This window comes from Grus americana, chromosome 4 (genome assembly GCF_028858705.1).
Source record: "Grus americana isolate bGruAme1 chromosome 4, bGruAme1.mat, whole genome shotgun sequence".
Lineage (NCBI taxonomy): Eukaryota > Metazoa > Chordata > Aves > Gruiformes > Gruidae > Grus > Grus americana.
The window spans coordinates 9,658,093-9,677,144 of NC_072855.1; the positions used below are offsets into that span (position 1 = coordinate 9,658,093).

Below are 19,052 nucleotides of genomic sequence, written 5' to 3' on the forward strand. Positions count from 1 at the left end.
TAATGAACAAAGCAGTACAGGTCATGAATATTCACGATTTTACCTGTTCCTGTATTTACATTTTGCACAGACCAAGTATAAAGAAATAGTATCACTACCCTGCCTTTGACATTGAAGTCAGAATTCTATTACTACTTGTAAAATGATGAAAAACTCCTTGCAATTTTCCTTCTCCTACCAGTACTGCCCCTCTTCTGTGCCCAAACTATTCACTTCCTTCCCTTCTGTTCCAGAGGTGTTCTGCACAGAGCCGTGTCACCTCATTCAGTTGGCCAGAAGACAGTTTTGAAATGCATACAAACACTAAGAATAGGATCATTACCTCCAAAAATAAATGTAATGTCAACCTATTAAATTTGTTATCAGGCTAATACACAAAATGTAAACACTGAAGTGCTGTTTTTCATTACTAAAGTCCTGTAAGGAAAGATGGGAATGTAAAAAATGCTGTAGACGTAGATTTTCTTTCCTGCAGTCTGTATATTCAATGATGGCTGAACAATCAAAATTATGCAATAAATTTGCATCCAAGTCATTAAGTGCAAAACCACTGGCACTATCCTGTCAATTTTTTGGGGCATAAACCGTAGAACCTAGGGCAGCATTCCAGAATGCCATTATCTCCTCCTTGTCATCAGGATGACTCTCAGAACCTCCTGGTTGTATTTGTGAGGAGTGAGACATCAGTACATCTAAACACTTGGTCCTGTGCCCTCATAGTACAGGAGTCAGCTGTAAATCAACAGGTGAACATAATTCATCCTCCCAACAGCGTATAAAAATCTGCCTTATACACAAAACTCACAATTTTAGCCTGTTTGCAAAACAGCCCCATTATCTGAAGAAAAACAGAAGTCTGGAACCAAAACATTATAGCGGATGCAAACTGACAAGAACAATGCTTCATCCATTATTTGATCCAAGCAGAATGCAGAAGGAATCCAAATTACTTGTTGCTGCACAAACACAATAGAACCAGAACTGACTGAAAATTACTTTATATTAGGACAAATTATAACACATTATTGCTACAGAGGCACACATTCTGGTACACAGCTCGGGAAGAACCATCACAGGAACTTCTTCATATTGGTCCAACTAATTTTTAAGAAAAGAGGAAAAGTGCCAAGCGTAACAGAAGCGCGTGGAGACACCTATTAGTTACAGGAAGTTATGTTTCATGCTAAAACCAGAATCATCCCAGTTTTGGGGTAATCTTTGCTGCAGACACATTTTCCTACCACATACCAAAAAGCAATGGGGGCACTAGTGCTGTAGTCATTCAGAACGTGCTTAAGTCAGGACAATAGCTGTTTTCATCTTGAAATGGCCATATGAGTCAAGATTAACAGCAGATAAAACTAAACAGATTCTACATAAGCTGATGTCTGTTAGTGGGAGGCATATCCCAGCAAAGCCTCAGCAGCAGCAACGAGTTAAAATGGGGTAATGAATTTCACTGACAGCCCATGCAGGTTGCCCATCTGCTCAAGGGCTATTAGTCTATCCAGCTTCAACTTTGTGCTGGTCATTTGTGAGTAGACACATGGACGCCTACCATACAGGCTTCCCCTTTACCTACAGCAGGCTTAAACTTCGCAAGACTAGAAGGGGTCGGCCCTTGAAGGTAGGATGCAGAACTCTCTTCAAAGCTGAAATATCTAGATGCACTGGTGGTCCCTCTGGGAGTACAGACAACTGTTAGGAACCTCCCAGTAAAGTCAGAGTAAGAAAGTTAAAGGGATAATTCTGGCAAAGAGCTAAGATTCACAGGAAGAACTGGGATTTACTGAGCATACAGAGAAGACAAAAGGAAAGTGGGAGACTCCAGGGAACAAATTAATTGTATAAGGAATGGCGGGGAGGAATGATCACATGATGGTAGAGGGAGACATTAACTGGGACTTGGGTGAACAGGTCAGCATAAAGGCACTGGAGATGATTGGGGCAAGGAAACAAACTAGACCTGAAGCAGGGCAGGAAGGAAATAAGACTTCAGTATTTAACTCAGAGCTGGGAATCAGGATGACAAAGATGAGAAATGATAACTAAGAATAGATGTGATATATGAAGAACAAAAGACTGAGTCAAGCTAAGGAAAGAGACAAGATTAAGGATGCTGAATCACAGGAGGGGACATCCCATAGAAATAACCAACAAGTTTACAGTTTCTGTCTGTTTGCCTGTCCATTCCCTACACTAATAGCTTAATTCATGAAGTGGCTTCTGAACAACTGCAGTTTACATCTAGCATTTTAAAGCAAACTGGCTCTGGTTTTCTCAGAAATGTCCATACTGATGGGTAAGTGTTGATACAACTGACCTCTGTCAATGCTCTAAGCCCACTTGACATCTGTGGATTTGTATCCTAGAAGCCCCATAATCATGTTACAATACTTATGCCTGAACAAGCAAGGCCTCTGAGAAGTTAAAAGTTTCAAAAAACATCATTTAGGTTGCTGCACATCTATTTTTATCATCCAAACAATCTCTGAAGGCTGTGTCCAGAGTAGATCACCATGGCCCAAAATACAAATAACAATCCTATAACATTCAGGAAATAAGTTTCAACAGACAGCAAGACATTTGTATAGTGCCAGGAATAACTTCTTAAGAAGTTAATCACATATTCTCTCTTATTGAGAATAAAAATTCACACATTTTTCATACCCGTGCTTGAAGGTTCACGTTTGACTCCCTACTGTTACTCAGCCTATGACGTGGTGTCTTTACCAGCTGTGAAATTCAGCAAAATTTTTAATAACAATTAACTAAATAGAGGCTACAAGTTCACAGGAAATAGAGAACATAGCATTAGACATTTTGGGAAGGAAAGCTGCAAATCAGTTTGCAGATAGGTGAAATTAAAAAACCCAACAGATTATATAGCAATTAATATTGCTACTGAACTTTAGGGTTTTGAAGAAGAATTTTACAGCTGTTCCTGAAGAATATGATCCCATCTTAGTAGAAAGCAGTGAACTCTTCCCTGCTCCCCTTTAAAATTAGATTTACAACAAGTAGTATTAATATAATATTTTTCTTCCATTGGAAAAGTATTATCTGTGTTTTTTTCAATATTTTGTAAGCAAAAGCAATTCTTTCATCATTTCCTTCCTTTTTTAAGCCAACCACGAACAATTTAAAACAAACTACTTACCAATGCATTTCTCAAAGCGCCTGTATCTGTATTTACTGTTCCCACAGAAAAAGGCTTTTCAAAATATTTCTGTATTAAACATTCAAAGGAGGGAACTGTGTCGCTGGGGTTTATCAGCCATGCTGCAATCCTTGGATCTAACACGACGCTATCAGCAACTACAAAAATAAGTTATTTCTGACAATCAAAACATTTAAATTACCTCCCATATCGAGAAATACTTCGAGAGTCTTGCCCATCTTTCCTGTAGACACATATCATAAATAGAGAAGCATTTACAATACAAAATGTTAAACACTGAATTGGTAGCTGTAACATACAGTCAATACCATGACTACATAGGAGTAAGTTCAATGTTGAATATTTTTGAACAGGGTTTTTTCTGGTTTTGTTTGGGGGTTTTTTTGTTGAGTTTTTTTAAAGTTTTAAAATGTAAGTAAACCTTTGGTTCTTAAGATTGACTGTAAAAGCCTCTCTTTCTTATAAATGAAAAATTTCAAACTGAAGTTTTTCTTGGGGGTATCTCCCTCTGGTACAGCGTTGTTGCTGTTAATTTGATTGATAACCACACAATTGCTATTGGGGGCTAGGGAAGAGAAGATTAGGGAGACCTAATTGCGGCCTTCCAGTACCTGAAGGGGACCTACAGGAAAGATGAGGAGGGACTGTTTATCAGGGAGTGGAGTGATAGGACAAGGGGGAACGGGTTTAAGCTAAAGGAGGGTAGATTTATATTAGATGTTAGAAAGAAATTCTTCCCTGTGAGGGTGGTGAGGCACTGGAACAGGTTGCCCAGAGAAGCTGTGGATGCCCCATCCCTGGAAGTGTTCAAGGCCAGGCTGGATGGGGCTTTGGGCAATGTGGTCTAGTGGAGGGTGTCCCTGCCCATGGCAGGGGGGTTGGAACTGGATGGTCTTTAAGGTCCCTTCCAACCCAAATGTGTTGGGTTTGCATGGCAAGGTTTTGGTAGCGGGGAGGCTACAGGGGTGGCTTCTGTGAGAAGCTGCTAGAAGCTTCCCCTGTGTCTGATAGAGCCAATGCCAGCCGGCTCTAAGACGGGCCCGCCGCTGGCCAAGGCCAAGCCAATCAGCACCTCTGTGATAACATATTTAAGAAAAAAAAAAAAAACAACACTTAGAGAGAGAGCTTTTGCAGCCGGAGAGAGGAGTGAGAAGATGTAAGAAACTCTGCAGACACCAAGGTCAGTGCAGATGGAGGGGGAGGAGGTGCTCCAGGCACCGGAGCAGAGATCCCCCTGCAGCCCGTGGGGAAGACCATGGTGAAGCAGGCTGTCCCCCTGCAGCCCATGGAGGAAGGATGAGGGGGTGTAGAGATTCCACCTGCAGCCCGTGGAGGACCCCACGCCGGAGCAGGTGGAGGCACCTGAAGGAGGCTGCGGCCCACGGGAAGCCCACGCTGGAGCAAGTTCCTGGCTGGACCGGTGGACCCGTGAAGAGGGGAGCCCACGCCAGGGCAGGTTTGCTGGCAGGACTTGTGACCCCGTGGGGGACCCCACGCTGGAGCATTTTGCTCCTGAAGGTCTGCACCCCGTGAGAAGGACTCCATGCTGGAGCAGGGGAACAATGAGAGGAGTCCTCCCCCTGAGGATGAAGAAGCAGCAGAAACACCGTGTGATGAACTGACCGTAACCCCCACTCCCCGTCCCCCTGTGCCGCTGAGGGGGGGAAGGTTGAAGCCGGGAGTGAAGTTGAGCCCGGGAAGATGGGAGGGGTGGGGGGAGGTGTTTTAAGAGTTGATTTTATTTCTCATTCCTCTACTCTGTTTTGCCTAGTAATAAATTAGATGAATTCCCTCTCTAAGTTCGGTCTGTTTTGCTCGTGACAACAATTAGTGAGTGATCTCTCCCTGTCCTTATCTTGACCTACAAGCATTTCGTTATGCCTTTTCTCCCCTGTTTAGTGAATGAGGGGAGTGAGAGCGCGGCTCTGGTGGGCACCTGGCCTCCAGCCAGGGTCAACCCACCACAGTCCTTTTTGGCGCCCAACGTGGGGCATGAGAAAAATCGAGATAAGGATAGTAATTGGAAGAGGTAACGGGCAAAACATTGACTGAACGTAGATTGAGAGTGAAATAGCGGTGAAGGGACGAGAGGTGGATTCTGTGTGTATTCTATGATTCTATGATCTACTTCCTATCAATCAGATTTCTGAGATCTATGTATATATGAATTTACATATGGGTGTACAATGTATTGTTCTCAAAAATCAGAATCTTTTGTCCTATAGGATCTTATGTGCTTACGCTGCACTTTCTCTCATGTTCACGTAGATACATGGGATGAAGCAACCCTAGTGCTGTTTCATTCCCCTTTTAACCACAATCTCAACATATGTACTGTAGTACTACAAAGAAAGACAGAAACTGCTAACTAGAATACTTTGAGATATATTTGAAGATAGTTACTTAGAGGTTACTGAAGAGGACACCTATATCTACATGCAAATGACAACCCACAGGTACATTTGTAGATTAGAGAACTCCACACCACATAACCTTAGAGACTCAGTTACCTGGAAGCAAGCTTTAATGTCCATAATGCAAGTTACAGCTGCAGGACTAACCTAAAGAGAACCAGGCTTGTTTACCTCTACTGATAAAACTTGCTGGAAAAGAACTTCATGTGGCTGCTCAGTAGATGTTAGGGAAGGAGACGTCTTGCCCCTGAATCAGCTTGAGCTCTGCTGGCATGGTCAGATAACCAAAGGACACTTCATCTGCATGGTCTCATACCAGGATTTGATGTAGCTCACTATCCTTTTCTCTGAATGTGAACAGCTATTCGCCTCAGAAGCCAACAGATGCGAAGGAACAGCCTAGGAAATTGTCCCAAGGATACCCTTCTGACAGTACTACTAAGAAAGTCTTTCTGTGATTGGAAGGACAAGCTTCATGATTCCAAGGCTAAGACTAAGAAAGTATGCCAAACTCTGAATCCACTCCAAAACCAAACTTTGGATGTGTCCACAGGATTTCCACTGCTTTCAGTAGGAATTAATCCCTACAGAAATTAAATGAAAATTTGACAACTGCAACAGATTTGCCATGAACCCAAATGATACACTGTGAGGAGGCAGACTACGCAACTCGGCCTCACTGATGGGCAGTAACACTTGGCAGCTGATGGCAGTTGGAAAGTGCCTAGAGGCTGCAGGAAAGCTTTGTCCAGTGAGATACTGGACATTCACAAGCTCATGTGAAGACTGCATAAAATAAGCACATTTTTTTTAATAACAATAACTACATCTTACCAAAGACACATGGAAGAAGAGACTCCTGTTAGCAAATAGTCTCCGAGATATCTCAAAGATCCTTTTCTCATATGTCTATTTACAATGAACACGAGACAGTCTCTACCTGAAGAATCAAACCACGCAACCATCAGTCCCTTCCTTACCAACTAAAATTTTCACCAAAGCTGAGAGTAGCAGTAATGACTTATAGCCACTAGTTCAGTCCTGGGAAGAGGATGACACATTCAAGATGAGGAGGCAGCACATGTGGAACTGAGACAGAAAAAAGCTGAAAGGAGTGAAGTAAAACCAGGGTCAAGCTGGGATAAAGAGAACAGAAGAGTCTGTGCAGATAAAAGCATACTTTCCTGAAAACTGTGAAACTGTACTCGAGTCCTGTCCTTCTACTCCAAAACATTAGCGAATCCCCATGGCAAAGCATGCCATATTTTACGAGTCAGGGCTAATGTATCTGTGTCTATTCCACTGGTAAGTACACTAGTTTAAGAATGAGTGCAATGATTCAAGTGATTGCAGTCAATATGACATACAGAGGAATTTCAGTGTTTGCTTTATTTACAAAGATGGCATTTTACCTTAAAAAAGGCAGGGTTTGTGTGTTGTGGTTATTTTTTACCATAGCAGAAATAATGGGTGAGAAAGCATCAACTTCCAACATTTAAAAAAAAAAACCAAAACACAAAAAACCAAAAAACCCCACAAGACAAGATACTAGATACTTGGATACTAGAAGCTTCAGATTCAAATCCTATGCATCAGGTAAGATCTAACCTAGATCTAGTAGTTCCTGTGTGTACAGGCTATAAAACTGTCACTAGTAGCCAGAACCACCATGAAATTTCTTCCTCCCTTTCCCAGAATTAATTGTCTTTTGTGTAGATCTTCATGCTAGATTCTAAATCATCAGTTCACTGTGATTTACTGATGAAACTTTTCATATGCTGAACCCAAGATGCTGAAGACTCTCCCATAGAGGGAGTCCTTCCTGAAATGTCACACTTATTTTTGTAATTCGGTCAGCAGTAATCTGATACATAGAACCAATTAAAAAAAAAAAAATCATTATTTTTACATCTTAATATACCTTCAGTTTGTAGTTTCTTTTAAATCCATACAAAAGTGTCTTATTTGTTCCTACCAAAAAAACACACAGACCCATTCAAGTGATTACTAATTCTGATAACTATGACCGCCTCTGGAATTTATTTTAGCTTCTCCTCTTGAGCAGAGAAAGTTTCTGTAGGGAACATGTAACAGTTTGACCTTTTCAGCTATAGTCAGGACTGAGTTGAGAGCTTTTGTTTCTACTGGAAGTTATCCTTAAATTATTTAATTATTTGATTCCTACTCTGAGAGGAAATACATCATCTTGACATGCCAAGTCTCTGGCCACAACCTCCCCCAAGAAGGTTATTCTTTTCCATGGTTACTAAAACTCTGTTTTCCAATATATTACTTACCCACCAATCTAGTTACTTCTACACCTAAAATCTACAGCGATTTTAACAGAAACATCAAAAGCACAGAGATTATAGGATTAGATTATAGATTAGATAGTTACCTTGTTTCCAGCTGATTTCATTACTATAAACTTGCAGTAGAGTCCTCAGGAAATCTTTTGCATTGAAGCAAATAATTGGAACTTTGCTGTGTAGCATTTGAAACAACACTTGCCTGCACAGAAGTAGTTCATTAACATACACTATACTGCTACTAGATTTAGTGAATCTATTTACTTTATACATTTAATTAGCACCTAATACTAAACAGTGAACACAAGACATTTCTTTATTCCTGTAACAACAGAATACTGTATTTGAATATTAAATTCTCAATTCAATAACACCTGAAGCTTCATTCTTTAATAAATTAAAGATCCTGGCAGATATGCCTTATCATGCATTCATAAAGAAAACAAATCCTTATTTGATACTCAAAATTAAATGCAATCTTAATCCAAAAGAGCAACTGGCATCCCTGTAATACTTTAATATATCCAAATAAGATCATAGAGGCTTCCGAGTTAATGGCATATTGTAAATTACGATTTAAAAGGTACTAGACAACCTAAATTGCCATAATTGCCTAGTGTTAATGCGCTATTTAAATCCAGTATGCTTCATCTTTGTCACATCGTTCCATTCCTTTTGAAAATGTCTATAGTCCCCACATCCATGCTATTTTAAATAGATTTTAATAATTATATGTATTAGTATACACATTTTACTAATTATTTGTGTCATTTTTTTTTTTTTATAAGCTCTATTTTGGGCAATATAGAAAAATAATTTTTATAGAGCTTTCAAGTTTATCTTTGGTGGTATGAAGCCAAAGTACCAAGTCTTTGGACATAATAGAAATTGCATAGATCATAAGGTATTATTGTATACAGTGTAGATCCACAATTAAACAAGAAATAATTAACATTTAGAAGAAACCTAAAGGTAATAGGCTTATTCAACTTATTGAATTTTTACTGTTCATATGTACATGCTTTACTGATATGTTATTCTCAATTCAGAACAACCTATATTCAAACTAACAAGTTACTAAACTAATTGTCATATAACTCCACTATTACAGCTGGAGTAGTACAGGTAAGTGAAGTGATTTGTTTCAAGTCACAGTGGAGCAGCAGCAGAGATGCAACTAACAACCAAGTTCAACATCTTGAAAATGAATGCTTTACAATTTAATAACCCAAATTCAGTAGTTTACAATAAAGCAGTTATTACTTAAAGCTCTAAAATATTCTGAAGAAGTTTTAACACGTGACTATTATATCTAAGAATCAGATTCAGTTCTCATTCCTCCCTTTATGGGATACTATTTCAAAGTTAATAATAAGGAATAAAAATGGATTTTGGCTATGCTAATTGGAAGTTTAAAATATAACTCAACTTTAAAAAAAATTTAGTCCAACTATTAAGCATATACACAAAGCATTTATGTTAAAAATGATCTTGTAATTTTGATGTAACGTTATTACTGAATGTTAGGAAAACCTCATTTGGGTCTCAAAAGCCATTAAAAAAGCCTCTCATGCTCAGAAATTAAAAATATTAGCATATAACAATCAAAAACATACTGGGTAAGAAATGCAGTTCAGGAAGTGGAAGATAAGATACAAGAAAGATAAACCTGGAAGAATCCTATTTTTTTTTTGATGCCATGTAGCTGTAAGCTGTTCATAAAGGATTTCTAGGTGAATGTAAACAGCTCCTACCAGAATCCCAGCCTAGTTCTGCAGTGCTGCAGTTAGTGATATGCTGAGCCCAAAGGAATAGTCTATTTTTATCTGGTTTATATTAGCCCAGGCTTGACACAAAACTAATACAGCTAATATGAAATTCAATGAGCTTGACATGTAATGAGATTAAGCCTGTGCCATGTAATCAACATCACTGTCACTAAAAGCATATGTAAAGCAAAATAGTATTTTTTTCCTACATACTCTCACCAAGCAAATTTCTTGTGAGCCTGTTGTTCTTGTTCCCAAAGATATGACCATTCAGTTTTTAAATAAATTAATTTATCATTTTCATTAGCAGCATTCCAAGTACAGTCTGTTGAAGAGTAACTGGGAGGGCAAGGGCGATCAGTCTGATTCTTCACTAACACAACAACTCCTTTTACTGATGAAGTTAAGACCTGTTAAATATAATTACAATAGTGTTTCCTCTGACAGATTTTATGCAATCCTATAAGGAAAATTTCCCAATATTTTACAATATGAAATCTATTATGTACACTAGAGTTTTTGCATACACCATTGACACTGGAGAGGAGCATGCAAGTTTCAGCCTTGAAACAAAAATCCACAGTGACAGTACAAAGCAGGAAGAAAAATATTCTAATTCGAACAGTCTCACTCTAAGTATACAAATGCCTGTTTAGCCCAAGCGGTTTCATTTTCTTTAAGTTCTACTTGGTAGGTAAAAATACAATGTAGTCAGAAGTATTAAGCTTTACATTTTACATTTATATTTTGGTAAGCAATAATACACAAAACTGGTCCAGATTCTAGGTTCCCAATGAACACAAAAGTTTGTGTTTATCAGTCATACGCACAGTTCCAACAGTTCTACAAAACTGACTCTAAACAAAACACATCATTCACTAACCTGCTCTGAGCTGAGCTGTGAAGAACCATCTTGAAATATCATAGTAGTTACAAAAGCTACTGCCTGTTCTATAGTTGCAAGCAATTCTCTTTTTTCTTCACATCCCAAATTTCTGATGTCACAGGGATAATTTTCAGAAGACTCTGTTTGTCCAGATGTACAGTTGTATCTTCCTTCCCATGAAGAAGCGCAGGTCTTTACAAGTAATCTTCTCCTTTTCTCTGAACAAGACGTAGGCACATCCTGCTTTCTTTTAAGGGGAGTAGCTATATTCTTTTCACCATTGCTCAGGTTTTTTGCTTCTATTGAAAGATTTCTTTCTCTATATCCCCATGTTGGAAAGTCTAAATCCTGGTAATAGCTCACTATTTTGGCATCTTGACAGCAAAGCATTTCATCGGTATGTATTGTCCTGACCATCCAACCACCAGTACTTTTTTCAGGGCTGGCAGATGTTTTCAATAAGGCAATTGTGGAATCATGAGTCTCCTGGGAAAATGGGAAGTTTTTTAGTGAACCAATTATTCAACTTATTAGGAGAAATAAAAATAGATGTTAATTTAGATAAGCTTTTCAAGAAGTGATATTCTATGGAAAAAATATTGATACTAACAAAACAAAGTCAATTTAGGGGAATCACATTACATAAAGCAAAATTCAAGTATGTATCAGGAAAGATGATTTTGTTGATTTATATTGCTTATATCCAAGACCACCACTGTTGTTTTTTTTTAAATCTAATTTTAGTGCAGCACTAAAAATGGCAAATTAACAACTGTAAGATGCATCTAGTCCAGTAGCCTGTCTTCCACAGTGACCTTTGTCTGAAGAGAGAAGAGACCATTCATTTCCATCTTTAGCTTCAATATTCAGAGTTTTTTTCATGACAGCTTAGTTTATTAAAGAACTTTTGGCAAGGGACCATAATGACTGCCTTGGAAATTCAAGTACACTGAGTCAGCTGGATCTCCATCAGTTTCTTCAAACAAATTACAAGATTGTGAGACGTAACAAAAATACATATAAAAGTTGCACTGAAGAAGTATTGTCAGGTGTATAAATAAGTATCATATTCTAGTCTATTCTGTTTAATCCACTATGCCCAGAACAGCTTTCCTACTCCAGATAGTCCCTGGATCCCTTTACAGTAGCACACTATTAAATAGCATTAAGGAAGAAGTTGCATGGTAATGTAATGATTCTACTCTTTCATCCTTGATTGCCTTCAGAAGTTTCCGTGGTATGCTACTGGTGCTAGTATCTTCCTTACTGTTTATTTTGCTAGTTTCTTCTACAACCTCTTCAGCTGAGATAGATCCTCTGTCTAGATTTCATAAAGGACGACTCTGGAATGGCAACCAGCAACATTTCCAAGATTAAGTTAAACGTGTGTTTAACTATTTACAGATATACAGGGTTGTATCTTCCCTCAATATTCCTCTTACACCTTGATCATCAACAGGTCTTACAGGCAAGCTTTCAACTCCTGAGGCATTTGAAAAAATGATATATTATTAGTGATGCATTTGACAGCTGTTTCTCAAAGTTTATTTGGACTATACTATTGTATATTTACATTTAACTTCTCAAGTGAGGCAACTATAAAAGAATACAAATTCTAGTAAGTTTAGCTTTTTGCATGTTGACATTTTTTAGTAGTCTCCTTCATATTGATGCTTAGCCATAGTTCTTTTTCCTGGAAAGATTTTAGTATTTATTTTAAGTCTCCAATATTCTGTTTTGAATAAATCCCTATAGTACCTACAAATGTTTTGTTTTTGGAGGCGAAATTCCATATATTTTCTTTTAAAAGCGCCTTCATTTTTATGTAATTTCCTTTTTTGAAGTGAAGCATTCCCGTAGTGACTTACTATCTTTTAATGCCTCAGAAAGATTATAGCCCATCGGAGCATCTTTCAGGAGGGAGATTTTGAACCTGATCTCACACTGAATCTAATAAAAAACAATTTCTCTTGTGAGTTCTCTAACCATTGATGTCTCCTAACTTTTAGTCTCAGCATCATGCATAAGCGTAATATTCACCCACTCCATTGAAAAGGAACTGAAGCCTTTCATAATTCCTACATTTTCTGCTCTAGTAGCACAGCCAGTCTCCTTCAGTACCTCTGCTGGCATTACCATTCCCAAAAACCAAGGCCTTCTGACTTTGAAAGAACCACAGGTTACTGCTGTGCAGGGCTCCCATCCACTCCCCAAGATGACAATTTTCACAGATCAAAGGATATTATCCATCTCTATTCAATCTGTATTGATTGAACAAGCCAGAATGACAAAGCCAGTATTTTTTTTTCCTGGTTTTGCAATATTCCTTAACCTAGTTGCCGTATTCCCAAACCTCAAAACTACAGAGTCAAAAGATGAAAAAGGCTTAGACTGCTTGAGATTATACTTCACAGAATCAACTCTACAGCAAAAGTACAGTTAACAGGTTCTAAGTAAATAGAGAAAGGGAGCTAAATAAGCTTTTGCTACTACCAAAATGAACAGTGGTTGTTCTGAACAAAGACAAATTAATTGGACTTAGGCAATGCTAAATCAAAATGCGAAACTATAAAAAGTTCCCCTTAGTGGAAAAATAATACCACAGAAGGACCAAATATGTAAGAGCTGTAGAAAGACAACTAATTCACTCAAGTGTATTCTCCAGTCAAACTGCAAATAGTTTTATTGTTTAACACTGCAGAATTTGAATTAGGACACTCAAGTAATTATAGAATCAGGAATAAGCAATTCGCTTTTAAAGGTTCAAAAACAAGAACAAGGCAATTTAATTTTAAAGTCAGAACAATACAGCTGGAACTACAATTAACCACACAGAGAAGCAGCAGCTTCCAGGAAAAGCTGATCTTCTATGAGAAATAATGACATGGCTGGAAATAGAAAAAACAACTCCTGGGACGTAGATTCATAATTTATGGGGATGTAGGAAAATTTCACTAGATGCATTTGATCAAAATTAGCACCTAATCATCACAAAAAGGGGTTCCACTACTATCCATGTGCACCCACAGCTGCATGTTTATCTATGAGTCAATTTAATCTGTAGGAAACTATCCCACCTCACAAAAGAAACCAGTTTTCTGCATCTTGAACAACCTGAATGGACTTGCTGAAGCATGCAACGTGCACCAGAGTCAGAGTAAGGAAGGCTGTGAAATTTGCAGCTGGGACAGGAGTACACTTGCAGTATCTGCAACTCACCAATTAACTCAATGGATCTTACAATTGCAGCCTGAGTTGGGGCTGCCACAGTTCTCCATTCCCATTCTTATACTGGCATTCACTCGCATGCACATTAAACCAAATTTAGAGAGATGATTAACCCAAAAGTTAAACTTCCTAATACAAAGTAATTTTTCATATGAATCAGCTCACTTTATGATTATGTGCTAGTGACCATCAGTGACAGAGGTTTGAGAACATTTTTAAACCCCAGTAACTATCTAGATGTGGCAACCTCATTTATTTCTGATCAATCTGTCACAACAGACTAACTTCCTACAAAAAGGATAACAGAAGTAGGGCCAAGACTCTTATAGGTAAATAGATGCCAAGTGCAAAATAAGACAGAAGAAAGTTATCTTAACTATGAGTGTATGCAATATATTGTGATAAAGCTTGTTATGAAAAAGCCAATCTAACAACTTCAAACCTGCTATAAAAAGACTGTTTTTAGTGGTCTTCAATCTTACAAAATGCTTGCCTTCTCATTTTTCAGATATGCATCCTTATCACCTAGTTTATTTTCCTTTGTCTTCTCCATACCTTTAAAAAAAGAATGGGAAACATTTTACAATACAAATGAATCAGAGCCGTGCATATAACTTAGGTTACATACAGTGTTACATTACTGACACTTTTACCAAACCTAATTGCAATAAACTTTTCCATGACAACCATTTTCCTCAAATTAATATTATTCATGTTTAAAAGGGCCCCACAGGTTCCTAAATATGCATATGCAAAACTGTGCTTTGTCCCCATTAAGAAAAAATTAATTTGAATTTGCTACAAAGCAGACAAACATTTTCCACGGTATTCCAAAGAGGCATTATTATAATACCATAAATACACTTATTTCCTTCTTTCAAGAAAACACATCCTATCTTGGTCAAAGTAAAGCTGGGGGTGCAGGCAAGAAGGAAGAAAAATAAATCAAAAAACCTCTACATACTTCACACAGTTTATCTGTTTTCTTGGAACTAGGCAGTATTATTCCACAATAATTTTCTGCAGTAAAACACTACTTGCATACACATCTTTAGCATACCATGCCTTACAGAGAACTGACTATGCTTCATTTGCAGAGGATAATTTTTTCACATCATTCATCCTCACAACAGAACAGGTACCGTAAGACCAGACAAGAACAGAGATCAAGGAGAATTCAGACCTCTCCAACTGACAGAAGGGTAAGGTAATAACTAGCACGACAAGAAGCAGGATGGCTCTCAGTGCTGAGTCTAAGGTAGAGCCCTGTGCCACCACACAGCTGTGAGCCTGGGCCCCCCACTGAACTACCAGAGATACTTAGCCTACAGCTCTGAAAGCAGACAGATGCTGTAGTTTAAAGGTGGCTTTGTAAATGCACCTCAGGACTCTGCACCATGCTAAATCAAAGTTAGGGCATGCCTGCTCTTTTCTGCCCTCAACACTGCCCAGCAGCTCCAAGAAGAGAAGGAAGGGAAGACTGGAATGAAACAAGGGGCAACAGGCTAGCAATAATTACAAACTCAGTAGGTACAGGAAGAGGAACAGGGAAAAACAGAACTCCACTGAAGCACAGGTCTCTCCAGAGTTTGCAATTAGTTAGGATTCCTTTATCCCTAGATTCTTTTACTGCCCAGCCAAAAGACATCTCATGGGCAAAAGATGTATTTTGTCCCCTTCTAACTCCTGGTCCATACCAAGTACAACACTCCACTGCTGTTTTCAGCTACGAAATTTGCATTACCAGCAGCAAGACACTTTCCAAATCTAATGTGCTGATGACCAATGTCAAACAAAGCATAAGGTGATCTATTTCTATTTACTGACACTGTTTAAAAAAATTTTATCTAGGCAAACCAGGACCCTGTACTTAAAAAACTACAAAAAGCATTTTCAAAGACTAAGTCTCCAAAAGAAACTCAGCTTATTACTTTATAGTATTACATGCAGGTTCACGTTGGTGTATGTATATAATCAGTTATCTCCAGCTCAGACTTCTAAGCTGAGCTGTTAGAATAGCAAATATGGCATAATTGTAATTGTAGTTTCAAACATTTCAGGTTTGGTTTTCTCGACGCTTCCCACAATAATAAAATTATAATTTAAGAATGATAGGAACCAAGTTTACATTCAGTGTTTTTAATCGTTTAACAGCTAGATACTTTTTCTTGACAAATTCACCCTCCCAAGAAGATGATTAGGATTGCATTTGTCTCCTTCAGCACACGGTATTCAGTATGACAGGTATCTAAAGATCTAGGCAACCTCAAATTTCTGGTTTATGAAAAAGTATCACCAGATGGCAGTAGAAACCCATCCTTGCCTTCAAACTCCTTCTTAAGGCTAGATGGAACAAGCTCTACTGCCAAGATAACCATAGAATTTCACCCGCTAGTTCGACACCACAGATATTTGTCCTATTTGAACCCAGCACTTACCTTCTAAAGGCAGTTTGTCCACTAAGTGGGATTTAATCTTTAAAGATCTATCAATAAAATACAGTTCAATACAGTTTGAAACAAACCAGCGTGACAAGTTTTGCGTTTGGTTTTTTAAGGCAGGTAAACTTGTTCTCTCCAGATCCACTCTGATCAGCTAAAGCTATATATACAGGCAATTTCCTAAAAGCAATTCAAATAAATTTGTTCTTAAGCCTGTACACTAGAAACAGTTGTAATTACTACATGGAAAACAAGAGCAAGAAAAGCTAGTCATGTGACCTGCTGCCACTAAATGCTTATACTGTTCTTTCGCTCCCCAGTGAGTAAGGATTTAGCAGCACTACAAAGACAACAGCAAGCTTATTTGGCTAAAGATACCAAACACCTTCATGGTGTTTTTAAAAAAAACAGAGAATCTGTAATTTTACAGCTTGACAAAGAGCAAATGGATCAAGAGTGGACAACATAACACAACATAGATATCACACAGTACAGAGTTCCACAGTCTGAGACAAAATATTACACAGGAAAATTAAGGAAGGGAAGAGACTGGCAGACTATGAAATGCACAGAATTGAGAATAAAAATTCCATCTTGCAAAACCTCCCTAGTATCCACAACATTCTGAGTAAGATTTGCTCAACAGCCTAAGATCTGCTGAGGCATTTTTAACATCACCTAATTTGTTCTACCACTGGGACTTTTGTTCTCTCCTCCCCCTAGAATCTCACAAGGTGTGAGTTGCTAATAAACATGTGTTTAAAGGACAGGTATGAGTTTGGAGAGTTCACAGACCTTCTGGCAACTTCCTAGTACCTCTAGTGATCTTTAAATATGTAGTCCAGAATCAAGTTAACATATACATTTAATTTACAGTATTAGTTAATTAACAGTTTGAAATTCTCTTCTACTTCTATATCACATAGCAGGAACAGGAAGAAAAAAAAACCACAATGAAATTGAGTGTGCTGGTAATACTCTAGTTCTTTGCACTCACATAGCATTATTTAATCAGAAAAGTCCCAGGAAATGTCAGAGTTATGGCTTAATTCTTTTTTTAAAACTGGAAACCTACACTCTCACCTTTTTTTTCTTTTTTAAATAGGGACTAGAGGTTTAATATTGGTTTGCTTGGATTTCAGTTTTTCAACTGAAAATAGAAACACTTAAATAGGCTAAGATTTACTCACTCTGGTTATTCTTTGTGCTAGTCTGAACTTCTCCTACAGGAATAGACTGCAAAGCTGTCATAATCCTCTGAGCGATATCAGATAACGGCACTTTAGAAGTCTCACATCCTATGTATGAAGTGTACCGTTCCATTTTTAAAGTTAAACCTAAACACAGAACACACATAAATTACATGTGATATCAGGGCCGCAGAACAATCTGCACTTACATTCTGTTGAAATTGAAGACAAAATATAGTGAATGTGTTCAACCATTTACTCGACAGAAGATGATATTTCCTCTCTGACATGCCTATCAGTTTCTAAGTATTTTAAATAAAAATTAGCAAATTATAATAATTTACAAAAAAAACTAAATGAAACTTTGAAATAATGTTTTAATACACCAATAAAAAAATCAAGCAGCCCTATTAAGTAAAGCTAACTTCTAATTAAAAAAATAAAAATCTGGCAAATAAAACAAGAATTATCATTTATGTCTGAAATACTTCCCCTCTCCTCAACATCTTTAAACTAGTTCATATGCATGTATTTATTATTTTTGGTGCTCAGATTTTATCAAGAAAAAAAAAATCTTTTCAAGTAACTGCCGAAATAGAGCCGACACAAGATGAAAAAAACCAAGTTATTACTATCATGATACACAAACATTAGTGATGTGCTGTTTCAGAAAATACTTGTCGTAAAAGACCTCTGTTCCTTAAACTTTGTACAATTGCGGTATTCAAGTACTATTAAATACTAATAACATTAAAATAGTTACTATAGTTTGTCAATTTAAGAAACAGGTCAGCAACATCTAAAGTCTCTACAAGCTTCGACTGCAGCTATTGCTGTTCTAAATTTTATCCTTTTTTGAAAAGCAATTGCTTTTCCAGTTAGCCTGTAGCCATATTCTATAATATATACAAAATACTTGGAAAGCCCCTAGATACAACACATATTGGAGAAATAGAAACAATGGTGTCCATACTAGTGACTTCCTTGACTTCATATAGTTAGACCAGAACAATGCAGAAAGCTTACCATAAACACAAGATAAATACCCAACATTTTCAAAATATTTAAAGGATTCAACCTGCACAAGTCAATTGCTCTACTAAAAACTGCTGTTAAGTAAATTAATTCCTAGACAAGTTAATAACCGGAGTCCTGTTACTCTGGTCTTCTCCCACTAAATCCAGTGCATGAGTAGACTTTCAAGTCAAGTTTATCCATCAAGTAAACACATTTCCTCTGCTTACATGGAAATATTTTCTTAGCTCAAGACCACAGGCAGATTGCAGGTTTGAATAATTACAAGTACAAACATTTGTATCCGGATTCAAAGAGGAACATCCATCAGGCTGCATTAGTATTGGCTATATCTATCTACCTTGAATTTTATTGTAAGCATGTGAATGGGTGAGAAAGGCAGAATGGCCTTCTTTTCCCTGACATTCCAGGAGTCATCTTTCCCCATGCACAACTCCTCCTAACTTTTATAATGAAGAGCAACACTTCTTTCCTACACAGGGTAAAAACTGTTCCTGAGTTCTCAGGGTGGGAAGCAGTAGTCTTAAAGCCTCAGGGGCATATCAAAATGAGAACCTAGCAGACTAAACAAGACAGGTCTCATGAGAATACGCCTAAAA

At 37.7% G+C, this 19,052-nt stretch overlaps 1 protein-coding gene across 2 annotated transcripts in view; it reads right to left on the reverse strand.

The window, feature by feature from the left end:
• Positions 1–19,052, reverse strand: part of HAUS3 (HAUS augmin like complex subunit 3) — an 81,129-nt gene that overhangs the window by 53,286 nt on the left and 8,791 nt on the right. For both annotated transcript variants that reach the window (XM_054825092.1, XM_054825093.1), the window contains exons 2-7: positions 17,419–17,565; positions 14,230–14,342; positions 10,557–11,045; positions 9,893–10,083; positions 7,994–8,106; positions 3,161–3,318 (exon numbers count right to left, since the gene is read on the reverse strand). In XM_054825092.1, the coding sequence (XP_054681067.1) occupies positions 3,161–3,318; positions 7,994–8,106; positions 9,893–10,083; positions 10,557–10,976 (882 nt within the window). In that variant the 5' untranslated portion in view covers positions 10,977–11,045; positions 14,230–14,342; positions 17,419–17,565. The remainder of the gene's footprint in view (positions 1–3,160; positions 3,319–7,993; positions 8,107–9,892; positions 10,084–10,556; positions 11,046–14,229; positions 14,343–17,418; positions 17,566–19,052) is intronic.